This window comes from Lepus europaeus, chromosome 9, assembly GCF_033115175.1.
Source record: "Lepus europaeus isolate LE1 chromosome 9, mLepTim1.pri, whole genome shotgun sequence".
NCBI lineage: Eukaryota > Metazoa > Chordata > Mammalia > Lagomorpha > Leporidae > Lepus > Lepus europaeus.
Window position 1 is genome coordinate 37,787,314 of NC_084835.1, and position 16,177 is coordinate 37,803,490.

Sequence of the window (16,177 nt, forward strand, 5' to 3'; positions counted from 1 at the left end):
TTTGTCAGCTTTCAGTTTTGACTTGTGTTGGTGATATATTCCACCTATGAGGAAACCCAAAACAAATAGGAATATCAGAATCTGCCTTTTCTAGAAGTGAGGATTTTTTTATTGGTATACAAATAGTAAAATTGTTCCTGACTGCAGCAAGAGAGAACTGGTTGGGCAGATGCCGGGAGTTTGTATGTCATACTCCTGTCCCGACATTCTTTTCAGTTTGGTAGTAAACTTCCTAAAGACTGAACTGATGGCCGGCACCGCGGCTCAATAGGCTAATCCTCCGCCTTGCGGCGCTGGCACACCGGGTTCTAGTCCCGGTCGGGGCACCGATCCTGTCCCGGTTGCCCCTCTTCCAGGCCAGCTCTCTGCTGTGGCCCCGGAGTGCAGTGGAGGATGGCCCAAATGTTCAGGCCCTGCACCTGCATGGGAGACCAGGAGAAGCACCTGGCTCCTGCCTTCGGATCAGTGCGGTGCGCCGGCTGCAGGACACTGGCCGCAGCGGTCATTGGAGGGTGAACCAACGGCAAAGGAAGACCTTTCTCTTTGTCTCTCTCTCTCACTGTCCACTCTGCCTCTCAAAACAAAACAAAAAAGACTGAACTGAATTGCTTAGTTTGAGATGACTTAATTTGTGTTCATCTTTATCCCAAGTGCTTTCAGTGAATTCTTTCATGTAATCCTCAGAACAGTCTGGCCTTATCTCCATTTTACAGATTAGGAAACAGTGGTTGGTGTTGGCAAATTAGGTAACTTGGGGCCAGCGCTGAGGGGTAGTAGGTAAAGCCGCTGCCTGCAATGCTGGCATCCCATATGGGTGCTGTTTTGAGTCTCGACTGTTCCACTTCTAATCCAGCTCTCTGCAGTGGCCTGGGAAAGCAGTAGAAGATGGCCCAAGCCCTTGGGCCCCTCACCCATGTGAGAGACCCAGAAGAAGCTCCTAGCTTCGGATAGGCACATCTCTGGCCATTGTAGCCAATTGAGGAGTGAACCTTCAGATGGAAGACCCTTCTTTGTCTCTCTCTATGCCTCTCCTCTCTGTGTGTAACTCCGACTTTCAAATGAATAAATCTTTTGAAAAAAAAAAATTAGGCAACTTGCCGAAGATTTCACAGGTTATAAATGGAAGTCAGTATCTGAACCCAGCAATAGCAAGACTGGCTCCAGAGCCTTCCCTTATTTGCTCATCATGAAATTGTAAATAATATAACGTCTGCCTTTCAGAACTTTATTGAGATAATACAGTGAGAGACCTACAGCAATGCCTGTCACCTAGCAGGTGCTTAATAATTGACGACCACTATTGGTAATAATTTCCCTTAAAAACTATCATAGTGCTAAGAGAACACTTAGGTGTTTTTCATCTTAAGCCCTGTAGCGTGCTTTTTAATAAAATATTTGAAAGCGCTGAAGAAACAGACATGAAACAGAAATGAAGAAAGAAGTACTGTAAAGTGTTATTGATCCCCGTGATTAGAAATCATATTAGCAAATTTTGTTCACATGGAAAGGAGGGAAATCAAACAATGTCTTCAGGAAGTGGGAATATTCTTTATGTTTGCTATTCTTCACTTGTTTTCATTCTCAGCCTGTCCTTTGAGAGATAGAAGAGCTGTACTCAAAAAGCTCCCTCCAGGATCTATATGACTGGATAGCCCAAAAGTTGTTGTTGTTTTTTTTTTTTTTAAAGAGAGACATAGATCTTCTGGTTCACTCCCCAAAGGCCTGCAACAGCCAAGACTGAGCCAAGCTGAAGCAATCCAGGTCTCCCTTGTGGATGGCAGGGACCCAGCTGCTTGAGGCATCACCTACTGCCTCCCAGGGTATGCATCAGCAGGAAGCTGGATATTTACATATAACCTATGTCTGTCCTCCTATATACTTAAGATATCTCTAGAGTAATTTATGTAATATCCAGTACATTGTAGAGGCCATATAAATAGCTGTGACACTGTATTGTTTAGGGAATAGTGAGATGACAAAGTCCATACATGTCAAGTACAGGCACAGTTTTTGTTTTTTTTTTAAAGGAAAAAAAAACTATTTCCAGTCTGGTTGGTTGACTCCGGATGTGTCACTTGCAGATTTGGAGGGCCACATGTATTTTGATAATGATCAGAGACATCTATTTTCACTTTTCAGACTTGTTTGCATGCCATCCAGGAAGTATTTGACATAGTTATTCCTACATCTTTTAAAAACTCTCATATATGTATGTATAAACTTTTAAATTTAGAAGCAAAAACTAGCCCTCTCCATGAGTACCTGGTGTTGTATATGGGATGTGACATTTCCTCATTAATTTTTTACTTTTATTTAAATATTTTTATGTTTCTGCAAGTTGGGCTTTCTTTTCAACAGAGAAATTGGCCACCTCTGTCACACCAGATGTTTGAGATTAAAAAATTAAAAATGCAAATCAAGTCAACCCACCTTCTCACCTAGTGGGAGAAAGCCCCTGTATACAAGAAGGCAGCTCCCACATGTTACAGAGCTGATGTTACTGTAGGGTGTAACCTGATGATCAGAATCATTGTTTTTGTCTCGGGCTTCAGATTTTCATATCAGCTTGAGGTAAGAGTAATAACAGGCTGGCGCCATGGCTTAACAGGCTAATCCTCCGCCTTGCGGCACCGGCACACCGGGTTCTAGTCCCGGCTGGGGCGCCGGATTCTATCCCGGTTGCCCCTCTTCCAGGCTAGCTCTCTGCTACGGCCCTGGAAGGCAGTGGAAGATAGCCCAAGTCCTTGGGCCCTGCCACCCGCATGGGAGATCAGGAGAAGCACCTGGCTCCTGGCTCCTGGTCAGCGAGATGTGCCGGCCGCAGCGGCCATTGGAGGGTGAACCAACGGCAAAAAGGAAGACCTTTCTCTCCGTCTCTCTCTCTCTATCCACTCTGCCTGTCAAAAAAAAAAAAAAAAAAAAAGTAATAACAGCAATATTTACTGAAAGTGCCTAGTGTGGCCTACTACTGTCTGAACTTCTTTGAATGCTTTCGTTCATTAAGGAGCCTTTTATTTTGCCATCTTCAGTCTGTCACTTCAGCAAAAGCTGTGTGTTATTTGTGTATTTGTGTTGCAGGGGAGCGCTAAATTTTATGGGTTTATGGGTCAATGCTTAATTTAGTGAATAAAATCAGACCGAAAACTATTTATTCTAAGCATGTTTTCTAGGACTTCTATACATTCCCCTAAGCCCCGAGTAAGAAAAGACAAACAGATGGAGAAACTAACAACTTAGTTGAAAATGAATCAGTTGTAGATGTCAATATTTTTATTTGGGGGGGAATAAATGAATCACTTCCATGATTAATGGAAGTGGAAATACAGGAACTGTGGGTAGTGCCTCTGAAACATGGAAATAGGATTACAGCTCCCTCAGTCTGCCTCTGCTTCCACAGATTTCCTCTTCCCTCGCTGCGGGATAAGGTTCTTGTCCCCCGGACGCCTACTGTGACCTCCAGTTGTGGGTACCAAGACACACATGTGGGCGGCATCTCGCGCGCGGGGCTTCGGGCTGACACCTGGGCGGCTTTTCCACGCCGGCCCGTGGTTTCCTGCGTACCAGGCATCCGCTCTGCGGCGGTTTCCCATTCATGCTTTTTGACAACTGTGTGTCCGCCCCGGAGCTGAGCGCGCAGTGGCCCCTGCACGAGCTCCTCGCCCCGAGACCCAGCCCCCGGCGGGAGGGCCGGACGGCGGCGCAGCTCGGCGGTGCCCCGGGGCCAACCGGCCGGCTTCTCCTTCGGCGGCGGCTGCGTTTCCGACTTCGCTCTGGCTCCTCTCCGGGGGCTTGACGTGCAAACTTCGCCGGAGCGAGCTGAGAGGGAGGGACCGGCGAGGGGGTGGAGGCGGCGGGAGGCGCCTCCGCTTAAGGGAGCCGGCCGGGCGCCGCCGCTCGGACGGACGCGCGGACGGAAGGAAGGAGCGGGGCTGCCGGCCCGGCCCAGGGATGCGAGCGGCCGCGGGGTAGGCAGTTCGGGGCCGGAGGTGCGGCTCGGGCCTCCTGGTGACGAGCTATCGTGGTGAGGCGCCGGGCGGGGATGCGGGCAGCTCCGGCGCCGGCCTCCGCGCCGGCTCCTGCGAGCAGGGGACCCGGCGTCGCGGTGGCGGGCTCCCGGCGGCCCGAACTGTCTCCCGCGGGTCGCAGGAGGCGAAAGCGAAAGCGAGCCGGAGCCGCGGACTTTGCGCCCGGGGCAGGGGGCGGCCCGGGAGGAGGCGCGCTGGGGGCTGGGCGGCCGGGGGGCGCTGTCAGCGCGCCCCACCCGGCCTGCGGGCCGCGCACGCCGCCGGAACTCCCCGGCGCCTCCTTAAAAGCGGCCCCCGCGCGACTCTTTTTCCCCCTTTTTGTTACATTGCAGGAGCGGAAAGAATGTCGGAGCGGGCCGCGGATGACGTCAGGGGAGAGCCGCGCCGCGCGGCGGCGGCGGCGGGCGGAGCAGCGGCCGCCCGGCAGCCTCAGCAGCAGCAGCAGCAGCAGCAGCAGCCTCCGCAGCCCCAGCGGCAGCCGCCGCCGCCGCGGCGCCTACGGCCGGAGGACGGCGGCCCCGGCGCCGCCTCCACCTCGGCCGCCGCAATGGCGACGCTTGGGGAGCGCAGGCCCCTGCCTAGTCCCGAAGCGATGCTGGGGCAGTCGTGGAATCTATGGGTCGAGGCTTCCAAACTTCCAGGGAAGGACGGTGAGTGTCCACGCCCTCCTCCGCGCACTCTACCACCCCCCCCCCCCGCCCCGTCCCCAGCCCCTGCGCTCCCCCCCCCCCCCGCCCGCGCTGTGACCCGCCCCTCGGGGGTCAGAGATGCTATCGCTCGCCGGGTTGCGGAACGCGGAGGTGCCCACACCTACCCCGTGCGTGCGTGAGCGTGCGTCACACTCCCGTCCACTGACCTGCCTCTCCCCTCCTCCTGTGTGTGTGTATCTCCTAGGGACGGAATTGGAAGAAAGTTTCAAGGAGTTTGGGAAAAATCGCGAAGTCATGGGGCTCTGCCGGGAAGGTGAGTGCAGCCCCCATGGTGGAGTTGGTGCAGCCACGGGAAGTTTTCTTGGCTTGGCTTGGCTAGGGACGGGAACTTCAGCCCACCTCCCTCGGTCGCCCTAGGAGGATGCTGCCCGAGGTGGGGGAGGGGAGGCAGAGCCTCTGAAAGTTGGGTTGGGGTGGGGGGCTTCCAGGCCTTGGAACTTGCCGGCAGAAGCCCAGCTAGGTGCAGCCTGGGCAGCTTTTTGGGTGATGAGCGCTGAGAGCCAGCAGGCAGTTTAACCTAGATCCCTTCAGGTCTGACCCCCTTACAGAGAACACGCGTGCAGGAGGGAATTCTCAGCTTCAGAAAACGTTTCCACGAATGCTTGGTAAAAAGGAAGCCTTGCAACCCCATGTTTTCTTCTGGCAATCGGTTAATTTTGAATTTGGAAAAAGACGACGCCATGCCTCATCCAGTCCTATTTCTGTGGGATTTAACCTACAGCTTTAGGCTGCTCCAAAAGGATCGTCAGAACCCAGGAGGACAATTCGTCATATTTTGTGTTGCCTGCCGCAGTTGTTTTCGATGAAATCAAGGCTTTCGTACCCATAGCTGGTGAAAACAGACTGTAATTGTTGGTTAGTTTTAAATCGTTTAGTAGAGTGATACTCTAGGGAAGGAAGTACCTGCAGCTAAAGGTGTGCCTACAGGTGGAAGTCAGGTCAGGTGTCTAGAATTCTCTTCCAGGAGTAAGTTGGGGCTCTCTAATGGCCTGTGCCAAACCTGAAGTCAGAGAGGACAAGGCCTTGGGTGAGGTTTGGTATCCAGCAAGTGAGTTTATAGTCCCAGTGCAAATTTCTTTCTTTCCTGGAGCCACTTATTTTGGCACAGTTGTTATCCACAATCCAAGAATAGGTATACCTATTTGATAGGTGGCTGATTATTACTATCGGCAAGCTTTCCTCTTGTTTTTAGCACCTGCCTTTTCTTCATTTTCATTGTTTTGTTTCTTGATTTGGCCATGTGGCCTCTTCGCGCTGTGAAAAGAGTAACACCAGTAGCAGCTCTATGAGAGCTTCCAATTGGAACAGGTCATGTAGAGAAATTAGTTGATTTTAAAAATGAGAAATGCTGTTTGATGGCAGTGGAAGGAGAAGGAGCGCACAGAACTTGTGGGTGATGTTGCAATAAGAAAAATCAGTTGTTAGTCCGGTTTTAGTGTTGAATTGGCAGCCCGCCTGGGCTTAAAAAATTAAAATCACTAGGTGGCAACTCTCATGGGAAGTAGTTGGAGTAGAGCTTTAGAGGACCTGACCCACTCCTGTTCTTAGTTTTCCGTCTCTGGGTGTGGATACATTTCCCATAAAGGGTTTCTAAATCTGTGAAAACAGGATTTTTGGTAATCCCCCTATATAAGATGAGTAAATATATTAGTGTTTCACTGGATGCCATTGTCTGGACTGAGACTCAACCAAATTTAATAGCCTGGACCATGTTGCTGTTTTCCTATTTTCTGCTGGGATGTATTCACAACAGATTTTCCATGAAGATCCAAGGCCTCTTTACTTGCTTAAGGCACAGAAGGTCAATGAATATGATTCTGTGTGCTTCTGATTCTGTTAGTACTTGTTAGAGGTCTCTCTCTTTTTTTTTTTTTTGACAGGCAGAGTGGATAGAGAGAGAGACATAGAGAAAGGTCTTCCTTTTTGCCGTTGGTTCACCCTCCAATGGCCGCTGTGGCCGGCGCATCGCGCTGATCCGAAGCCAGGAGCCAGGTGCTTCTCCTGGTCTCCCATGGGGTGCAGGGCCCAAGCACTTGGGCCATCCTCCACTGCCTTCCCGGGCCATAGCAGAGAGCTGGCCTGGAAGAGGGGCAACCAGGATAGAATGCGGCACCCCAACTGGGACTAGAACCCTGTGTGCTGGCGCTGCTAGGCGGAGGATTAGCCTGTTAAGCCACGGTGCCGGCCTCTTTTTTTTTTTTTTTAAGATATATTTAGTTGAAAGGCAGATTAAGAGAAGGATAGACAGATATGTAATATCTGTGGCTTACTCCCAAAATGGCCATACCCACTGGGATTGTGCCACACTGAAGCTATGAGCCTGGAACTCCATCTTGGTCTTGGGTGCCTGGGACCCATGTACTTGGGCCATATTCTGCTGCTGTCACAGGTGCATTAGCAGGGAACTGGATGAACTCAGGTGGTCTTCTGATACAGGATGCATTGGTGGCTTAAATCTGCTGTACCCAATGCTGGCCCAAATTCCTCCTCCACCTCTCCTCCCACCCCTTTATTTTTCTTCTTTTTTAAGCTGCTGTCACCATTTGGAGGATGCTGTAACTGTCATTCATGCCTGCCACCTTTGAGTAGAGGCTAAAGTTTTTTTTTTTTAAATAAAAATTTATTTTACTTGAAAGTCACAGAGAAGAAGAGGCAGAGACAGACAGACAGAGATCTTCCTTCCATTGGTTCACTCCCCAATTGGTCGGAGCTGGGCCTATCAGGAGCCAGGAGCTTCTTCCTGGTCTCCCACGTGGGTGCAGGGGCCCAAGGACTTGGGCCATCTGCTGCTGCTTTCCCGGGCCATAGCAGAGGAGGATAGGAGGTGGAGCAGCCGATTCTAGAACCGGCGCCCATATGTGATGCTGGCACTGCAGGCGGTGGCCCTACCCACTGTGCCACAGTGCCGGCTGCAAGGCTGAAGTTTTAAATTCAGTCATTTCTTAATTTTGTGATACAGTGGATTTTTGGGGACAGTTTGAAAATCCAAATTTTAAGATGTTCGGCACTCAGAAAATTGACCTTTTTTATGTTCTCCCAGCAAATAGCCCATGCCAGGCAGCTTCGGGAATGCGAATGCAATTATTACCAAATCTTCATGGCCTCTGTCCATTGTTTTGGGTTAACATTATCTCCTACCAAGAAAAGATACTTCAGAGCATTATCTGTACCAATTTCTTATTTTTAAAAATCTATATGTTTGCAAGGAATAGTTAAAGGTATATAGAGAGATTGCTCTTCTGTCTGTTCACATCCCAAATGCCTGCATAGTTGAGGCTGGGCCAGCTGAAGCTAGGAGCCAGGAACTCCATCCTGATCTCTCACATGGGTACCAGGTGCCCAAGCACTTGGACCATCTTCCACTGCTTTTCTGAGCACATTTACAGGGAACTGCATCAGAAGTAGAGCAACCAGGACAAACCAGTGCCCGTATGCCCATGTGCGGGCTACAACTTAACCTGCTGTGCCACATGGTGGCCTCCAAGTACCAGTTCCTCTTGTCAGTGTGAGTGAATTGAGAATAAATATGTAAATGGTTTAAGTGAAGCTCTGGAAATCAGAAGCTCTCCATCTTGGGAGATTTCAGTTGTGTCCACAGGGATTAGAAAACTTGGCTGTTGAGAGAAAGTTGCTTAACCTTGGGTTTCTTACTTCATTTTTCTGAATATAGCATTTCCTTTTTGGAAAAGAAGATTATAGTACCTGCTTCTCTGTGTTATTGTAGGAATTGAAATTAGAAAACTCATAAAATGACACAGTATGCTAATTCCTTCCAACCCTTGAAACTGCTGATAATCGTAAATCTGACTTCCTAATTTTGTTTTCACAATGATTTATTTGAAAGAGTTAACAGAGAGGGAAGGTGAGAGAAGTCTTCCATCTACTTATTTTTTATTTATTTAGTTGAAAGGCAGAATTACAGAGAAGTCTTCCATCTACTGGTTCACTCCGCAGATGGCTGCAACGGCCAGAGCTGCGCCGATCCAGAGCCAGGAGCTTCCTCCGAGTCTCCCAGCTGAGTGGCAGGGACCCAAGCTCTTAGCCATCTTTTACTGCTTTCTCAGGCTGTTAGCAGGGAGCTGAATTGAAAGTGGAACAGCCCAGGCCGGCGCCATGGCTTAACAGGCTAATCCTCCGCCTAGCAGCGCCAGCACACAGGGTTCTAGTCCCAGTTGGGGTGCCGCATTCTATCCTGGTTGCCCCTCTTCCAGGCCAGCTCTCTGCTATGGCCCGGGAAGGCAGTGGAGGATGGCCCAAGTGCTTGGGCCCTGCACCCCATGGGAGACCAGGAGAAGCACCTGGCTCCTGGCTTCGGATCAGCGCGATGCGCCGGCCACAGCGGCCATTGGAGGGTGAACCAACGGCAAAAAGGAAGACCTTTCTCTCTGTGTCTCTCTCTCACTATCCACTCTGTCAAAAAAAAAAAAAAGTGGAACAACCTGGATTTGAGCCAGTACCCACATGGGATGGCAGCTTTGCCCATTGTGCCAGCGTGCCAGTCCCTCTGATTTCCTAATTTGATTTTCATCTGTGTTGAGATTGTTTAACCTGGGACCCTTAAATAGGCTTCAGGGTAGCCATAGTTCCTCTGAAATTGTCTAAAAATTATTATAAATGTCAATTTTTTGGAGCAAATACCAATACCCACAGCTTCCCTTGGATTCTCAACACATTTCCAACCCTGGAGTTTAAAACTGCACATTGAGCTACTCTCTTTCTTTTCTTTTTTCTTTTGACAGGCAGAGTGGATAGTGAGAGACAGAGAGAAAGGTCTTCCTTTTTGCCGTTGGTTCACCCTCCGATGGCCGCTGCGGCTGGCGCATCTCGCTGATCCGAAGCCAGGTGCTTCTCCTGGTCTCCCATGGGGTGCAGGGCCCAAGGACCTGGGCCATCCTCCACTGCCTTCCCGGGCCATAGCAGAGAGCTGGCCTGGAAGAGGGGCAACTGGGATAGAATCCGGCGCCCCGACTGGGACTAGAACCTGGTGTGCTGGTGCTGCAAGGCGGAGGATTAGCCTGTTAAGCCACGGCGCCAGCCCCCCGAGCTACTCTTTTTCTATCTTTTCTCTCTTGGAACTCATTTGGCCAGTTACTCATGACAAGACTGCCCAAACATTAATGCCATGGAAGAAAGTTGGAACTATTGATTTAGATGGAAGTGAGATCATTTGTGGTTTAGCTAATATGCTTCTTCCTTTCGGGTGAACAAATGTTAGAATAAAATTGTAGTTACGTTTCAGAGGTCAGCCTGTTTGTAATTTTTTTTTTCCCCCTGTTTTTCTATAATTGGTAATATTGATACCAATCTTTTCCCAACAAAATCAGTTAATACATTTTGACTTTTTTTTTTTAAAGATTTTTAAAAATTTTTATTTGAGAGGTAGAGTTACAGACAGAGGGAGAGACAGAGATAGGTTTTCCTTCCGTTGGTTCACTCTCCAAATGGCCACAACAGCTGGAACTGTGCCAATCCGAAGCCAGGAGTCTTCTCCAGGTCTCTCACGTGGGTGCAGGGTCCCAAGGACTTGGGCCATTCTCTACTACTTTCCCAGGCCATAGCAGAGAGCTGGATTGGAAGAGGAGCAGCCGGGACTAGAACCGGCACCCATACAGGATGCCGGCACCACAGGCAGAGGATTAACCTACTGCGCCCTGGTACCGGCCCCCATACATTTTGACTTTCTAACTGGTTACATTGAAGACAGGTTACTTTTCTCCAGCTGCCCAAAGTGATTTGGGAAATTCTGGACTTCCACAAATTTCACAAAATCTAACTTTGTGAATTTTTTTTTTTTTTTTTTTTTGACAGAGTGGATAGTGAGAGAGAGACACAGAGAGAAAGGTCTTCCTTTTTGCCGTTGGTTCACCCTCCAGTGGCCACTGCGGCTGGCGCATCGCGCTGATCCGAAGCCAGGAGCCAGGTGCTTCTCCTGGTCTCCCATGGGGTGCAGGGCCCAAGCACTTGGGCCATCCTCCACTGCCTTCCCGGGCCACAGCAGAGGGCTGGCCTGGAAGAGGGGCAACTGGGACAGAATCCGGCGCCCCAACTGGGACTAGAACCCTGTGTGCTGGCGCCGCAAGGCGGAGGATTAGCCTCTTAAGCCACGGCGCCGGCCTAACTTTGTGAAATTTAACAAAATTGTTTACATGGTTAATTGGTAAGAACAACTGAATAGGGTTTCCGTATTAGCGCCTGAACACATAGGGAGCCTTAAAAAATGAAAATGTTAAGTGCGTTACTTTAACAGCAGATAAAAAAAAATTATGGAAATCAAACAGTGGCATTGGAAAAATGACATTTTCTTTGGGAAGGTACTCCTAACTTCTTTTAAGTCCACCTGTTGTATGATAGCATCGTACAGTGAACTTTCCCATCCTTGTCTCTCTATTACAGTTTGAAAGTAGGTATTCCGTAGTGTCTCAGTTTCTAGAATGTAAGTTTTCTGAGGGCACGGCTGCTGATGAAGGCATACTGCTTGGTACAGTGAATATTTGTCCCACAAAATGAGTGAATAGGCTGCTAGGAAGATTGTGTGTTCAAGTGACTATTTTTCAATTGTTTTGTTGCCCTTAATAAAAGGGAATACTCAGATTCTTTGTCGGGAGTTGTAGGGGGGAGCTTTTGTGGCTCAAGAGGAGGCCAGAGGCTGTCTTTCAGCACTTACTGTGCTCTCTCCTGAGTTCACTGTTGGATTTACACTTTCCTGAAAGGGTGTAGACAGAACACCACCTCTCTCTTATCTCTGATATTTAGGCAGAAGAATAGGATGGCAATCCACGGTGAAACACAACTTGATGACAGGTGATTTCCCTGTCATAATAACAAGGACATAATTGAGCTTGGGGCAAGTTGGAAGGAGGTTGGTTGGCACCTTAAATTTTTTTTTATAAGTTAGGGAAGTGACACACAATCGACACAATACTACTGTTTTTTCTTTCCTATGGGGAAAAGTGGTTCATGGTTAAGTGAAAACAAATAGATGTTTGTGTGAAGTACTGTAAAAGACATTACCTTATAGGCATAAAATTCTGTCCCTGAAACAGACAATATTTCTCTGGCAGTTCTCTTAAATGTTTCTTCTCTGTGCACCCTTCCCACCAGACTTTCTCATGGACAATTTGAAACCTAAAAAAGTTGAGAGAATATTTTAATGAGCCTCTTTGTGTCTGTCACAGAGCTTCAGAACTAATGAGTCATGGCCCACTCTCGCTTCATCTCTGCCCTGCTCCCCACAGTGGATTATTTTGAAGGATGTTCAAGACATCATATCATTGTTCCTCATTTTCTTTTTTCTGCTTGCATGGACTTCAACCTGTTTCATCCCAAGTGGAGTGTTGATGTGCACTGTGCCTGCCTTTTGAGGCCAGCGGGGCTGCCATTTCTCATCTGCACTGTGGGTGTGTCGGGATTCTGCAGGTGGAGGTGGTTGCAGTCTACTTAGGTCTCCGATGGAGATCTACAGCAAGCCCCAGAGAGGAATCGGGGAGATCCGGGTCCCTGCCTCAGGGTCACCTGGGTGCTTGTTGAACACAAATGTATAGTCAAGGAGCGCTCAGGTGATTCTGCTGCAGATGGCCCACGCTCTCATCCACCTCCGCAGAGGCGCAGCAGGACTGCCGCGCGTGATGTGGGGCTGGGGCTGGGCAGCAGCTTTGCTGACAGCTGCCGAGTATCCCTCCGTACCTGTTGAGTCTGTCCTACCTCGTACTGAGGGAGCCTCTGCGGACCCAGGCAGGCACCCCCGCAGCAGGGACTCTTCCTCCTGCTTGTGGTACCAGAGTTACTCTAATCAAACTACAGCCTGTGCCTGAAATCCTGCCTGTGGCTTCTCTAAGAATGCCTTCTTCATTGCTGAATGGTTGAAATAAGAACTCAAAAGAGGGAGATTGCTCTGCATGTGAGAATAACATAAAATTGAAATGTTAGTGTCCTGTGTAAGTAAACATGGGCACAGCCATTCATTTCCTCGTTGCCTGTGGCTGCTTGCTCGGTACTGAGAATCGTGGAGTTGAGCTGCGACAGATCATGTGGCCTACCAAGCCCGTAAGCTGGCTGGCCCTTGGCAGAAGTGTGTTTACCCCATTACAAGTTCTTTGCACATTCGGTAGAGCAGGCTTGTATTCCTTGAACATTTTATTTTGAGGAGGAAAGTCCTCAAAATAATAAAATTGAGTATTAAAAGTTTATTCAGTATGCAAGACAAATGTTGAGCTAGAGGGAAATACATGAAGAGAGAAGTTATTTTTGTGTAAAAATGTTCTGTGTCTGCTTTGGTGTGTTGCTGTGACGTTTCTGTAGTGTGTACCTATTTCAGAGAACTTTGCACACTGAGCATCGGCAGAACTGTTACTGCACAGCTTCCAAGAGCCTGGGACTGTGAGCATGGGGCTTGGGTTCTGGTGAGCCCCCCTGTGTGGTGCGTTAGTACTCAGGGCAAAGAGCTTAGCCTTTCATGAGATTTTCCCTGAAATTCTTCAGAATCTATGCACTTGAGCTGGCTCAGGGAAGCTGAAACCTTGTTGGAGGCCTTAGAAATTATATGAAGGATTTTGGGAAATAAGTTAGCATTTTGATTGAATAAGGCGGTCAGTATCCATGTTTTCATGCTTTGGGACTTGGTGAAAAGTACAGCAACTGCCTAGTGAATGCTGAATTCCTGAGGCCTCAGGGCTTTCCAGTTCTGGGAAACAACGCTTCTGTTACCTGCGTGAAGGTGGAGTTCCCAGCTGTGCCCCATTTACAGGACTGATTGGTTCTTGTAAACTCTCATCTCAAGAGGGATGTATGGCTGACGCCGCGGCTCACTAGGCTAATCCTCCGCCTGCGGCGCCGGCACCCCAGGTTCTAATCCCAGTCAGGGCGCCAGATTCTGTCCCAGTTTCCCCTCTTCCAGGCCAGCTCTCTGCTGTGGCCCAGGAGTGCAGTGGAGGATGGCCCAGGTGCTTGGGCCCTGCACCCCATGGGAGACCATGAGAAGCACCTGGCTCCTGCCTTCGGATCAGCGCAGTGCACCGGCTGCAGCGACCATTGGAGGGTGAACCAACGGCAAAGGAAGACCTTTCTCTCTGTCTCTCTCTCTCTCACTATCCACTCTGCCTGTCAAGGAAAAAAAAAAAAAGAGGGCTGTATGAGGAATTTGTGCAGCATTGGCGATTGTGACTTACGTGTGATGTTGTCTCATTTCTTCTTGATAAGGACATCCTTCCTGATGTGCACATCTTGTGGTGTTTATGGACACGTGTTTATGGACAGCTTGTGTTTGGTGAATGCTTTTCTCTGTGCCAGCGTGGTTTCATGTCCGCTTCACCACAGTCATTCTGTGAAGTAGCAGTCACCATGCTCCCCGTTTTTCAGATGAGGAAACTGAAGCTCAGAAAAGTGAGGCAAGTCTCCAAGTGGCAGAGTTTGTAAGAGGGACTCTGTGACCCAGGTCTGTCGAACTGCACTCTGCTCTGCTGTGTCCATTTCTGAATGTGCCTCAGATGCTCAGGAGCTTGAGTAGGTCACCCTAACCTTAGTTTTTTTTTTATCTTTGTCCAGAAATAATGACCTTTACTTGAAAAAAATTTTTTTTTCTTAAGTTTTGATAGTCCTTTTCTTACTGGGCCTTACAACAGTCTCTATATTTTAGTTGGTTTTTCTTTTATAGATCTTTCTTTGAGTGGGAGGGGAAGTGCGTGTGGTTTGTGTTAGAAGTAATTGGCTTTTTAAAAGATTAAATGAAAGCTAAGGTTGCAGCAGATAGCAAACACGATCATCTGGGATTTGTGCCATTAAAAATGCTGAAAAAAGAGAGAGGTGAAATTTCACTATTTAAATAGCATTTCAATGCAAGATTGCTTTTAATCACATTGATATTCAAAGTTTATGGCAGTATTTCTAATAAATGTGCTCCTCTGATTATTAAAGTATTTTTTGATTGAAGTTCTAAGGAGAATAAGAAGCCTGTTAGTAGACTTTAACAATTGGAGTTTCGGTACTTTTGAGAGAAAGGCAGAGGGTTACATTTATATTCATCTTGTACAGCAGGGGTTATTATAAATGAGCATAGGAAGGAGAAGAATGAGTTTTGCATTTCAGCCACTCATAACATAAAACTAGATTAAGTGTTCTTGTTCCTCTTTGTAGTAAAGACCCTGTTAACATGAAATGCCTTTTCTTTATAAGCTTATGGCAACGAAAACGTAGTACATTATCAATTAGATTCACCATCATAAAACAGAAACTATTGCCTTCTCAGGTTATACACATGTTTTCCATAATCCAGAAGTACAGTAGGAAAAAAGGAATGCTTTTAACCAGTGGTCCCCAGGCTTTGTATTTCAAACCATAAAGTTGCAGCCTAAGCCTCAGATTGAGTGTTTTGTATATATTCTCACCATTTAAAAAATATAACATTATTTTGAAATAAAATACAGTCTTTTAAATTAGAAAAAGTCTAGCTCTAGGAGAGACTCATGTATTAATCCCTTTTTTTCCTGTTTTGTTTTGGGCCTCCCAGAGATCAGTATCTGTTCTAGTGTTTTTTTTTGTTTGTTTGTTTGTTTGTTTTTTTAAAGATTTATTTATTTATTGGAAGATCAGAGGGAGAGACAGATCTTCAGTCTGGTGGTTCACTCTTCCAAATGGCCGCATTGGCCAGTGCTGGGCCAGGCTGAAGCCAGGAGCTTCACCCAGGTCTCCCACGGAGTTGGGCCATCTTCCACTGCTTTCCCAGGCCATTAGCAGGGAGCTGGATCCATCAGAAGTGGATCTGCTGGGACACAGCTGGCACCCATATGGGTTGCTGGCGTTGCGAGTGGGTATCACTACACTGCATTGCCAGTCACTGTTCCTGTATGCTAGCAGGAGGTGTTCAGCAGAACAGATTCCATGAGGGGGCTTCAGAAAGCTCACGGAAAATGGAGTTAAAAGGTAACGTGAATTTGCCATGAACTTTTTGAAGCCCCCTTAACTGTCATAGTTTTCCAGAAGTCAGCCATAAATAGAAGCAATATTGGGAACTCCAGTTTTAGAGTTAAATCTGTGTTCAAGGGGCAAGCATTTGGCACAGCAGTTAAAGGATGCTCACATTGCATACTGGAGTCACTGGGTTCAAGTCCCAGTTGTATTCCTGATTCCAGCTTCCTGTGAATGTAGGCCCTTGAAGGTCAGTGGTGATGGCTCAAGTGCTTGGATCCTTGTCACCCAGGCAGGCAACCTGGCTTGAGTCCTAGTTCCTGGCTTCTCCGAGCCGCAGACCTTGTGGGCATTTGGCGAGTCAACCAACAGATGGGAAATTGTTTTCCACTCTCTCTACCTTTCATATAACAGCAGCTCAAAACTGCTGTTCACATCTCAACTCCAGTAGGTGAATTGTTTGAAGATAACGTAGCATTGCAGAGCCTGTAAAATGGGAATAATTGGTAATAGCATGATAATGATGAGGAGGATTAATTGATG

General features: G+C 48.0%; 1 protein-coding gene across 5 annotated transcripts in view; it reads left to right on the forward strand.

Annotated features, from left to right (window-relative positions):
- Window positions 1-16,177, forward strand: part of ATXN7 (ataxin 7) — a 171,519-nt gene that overhangs the window by 59,837 nt on the left and 95,505 nt on the right. For 3 of the 5 annotated variants that reach the window (XM_062201198.1, XM_062201202.1, XM_062201199.1), the window contains exons 3-4: window positions 4,358-4,675; window positions 4,920-4,988. In XM_062201198.1, coding sequence (XP_062057182.1) covers window positions 4,369-4,675; window positions 4,920-4,988 — 376 coding nt within the window. In that variant the 5' untranslated portion in view covers window positions 4,358-4,368. Of the gene's footprint in view, window positions 1-3,886; window positions 3,966-3,992; window positions 4,022-4,357; window positions 4,676-4,919; window positions 4,989-16,177 lie in introns of those variants that run through there. The other 2 variants (XM_062201200.1, XM_062201201.1) reach the window with 2 other exon arrangements.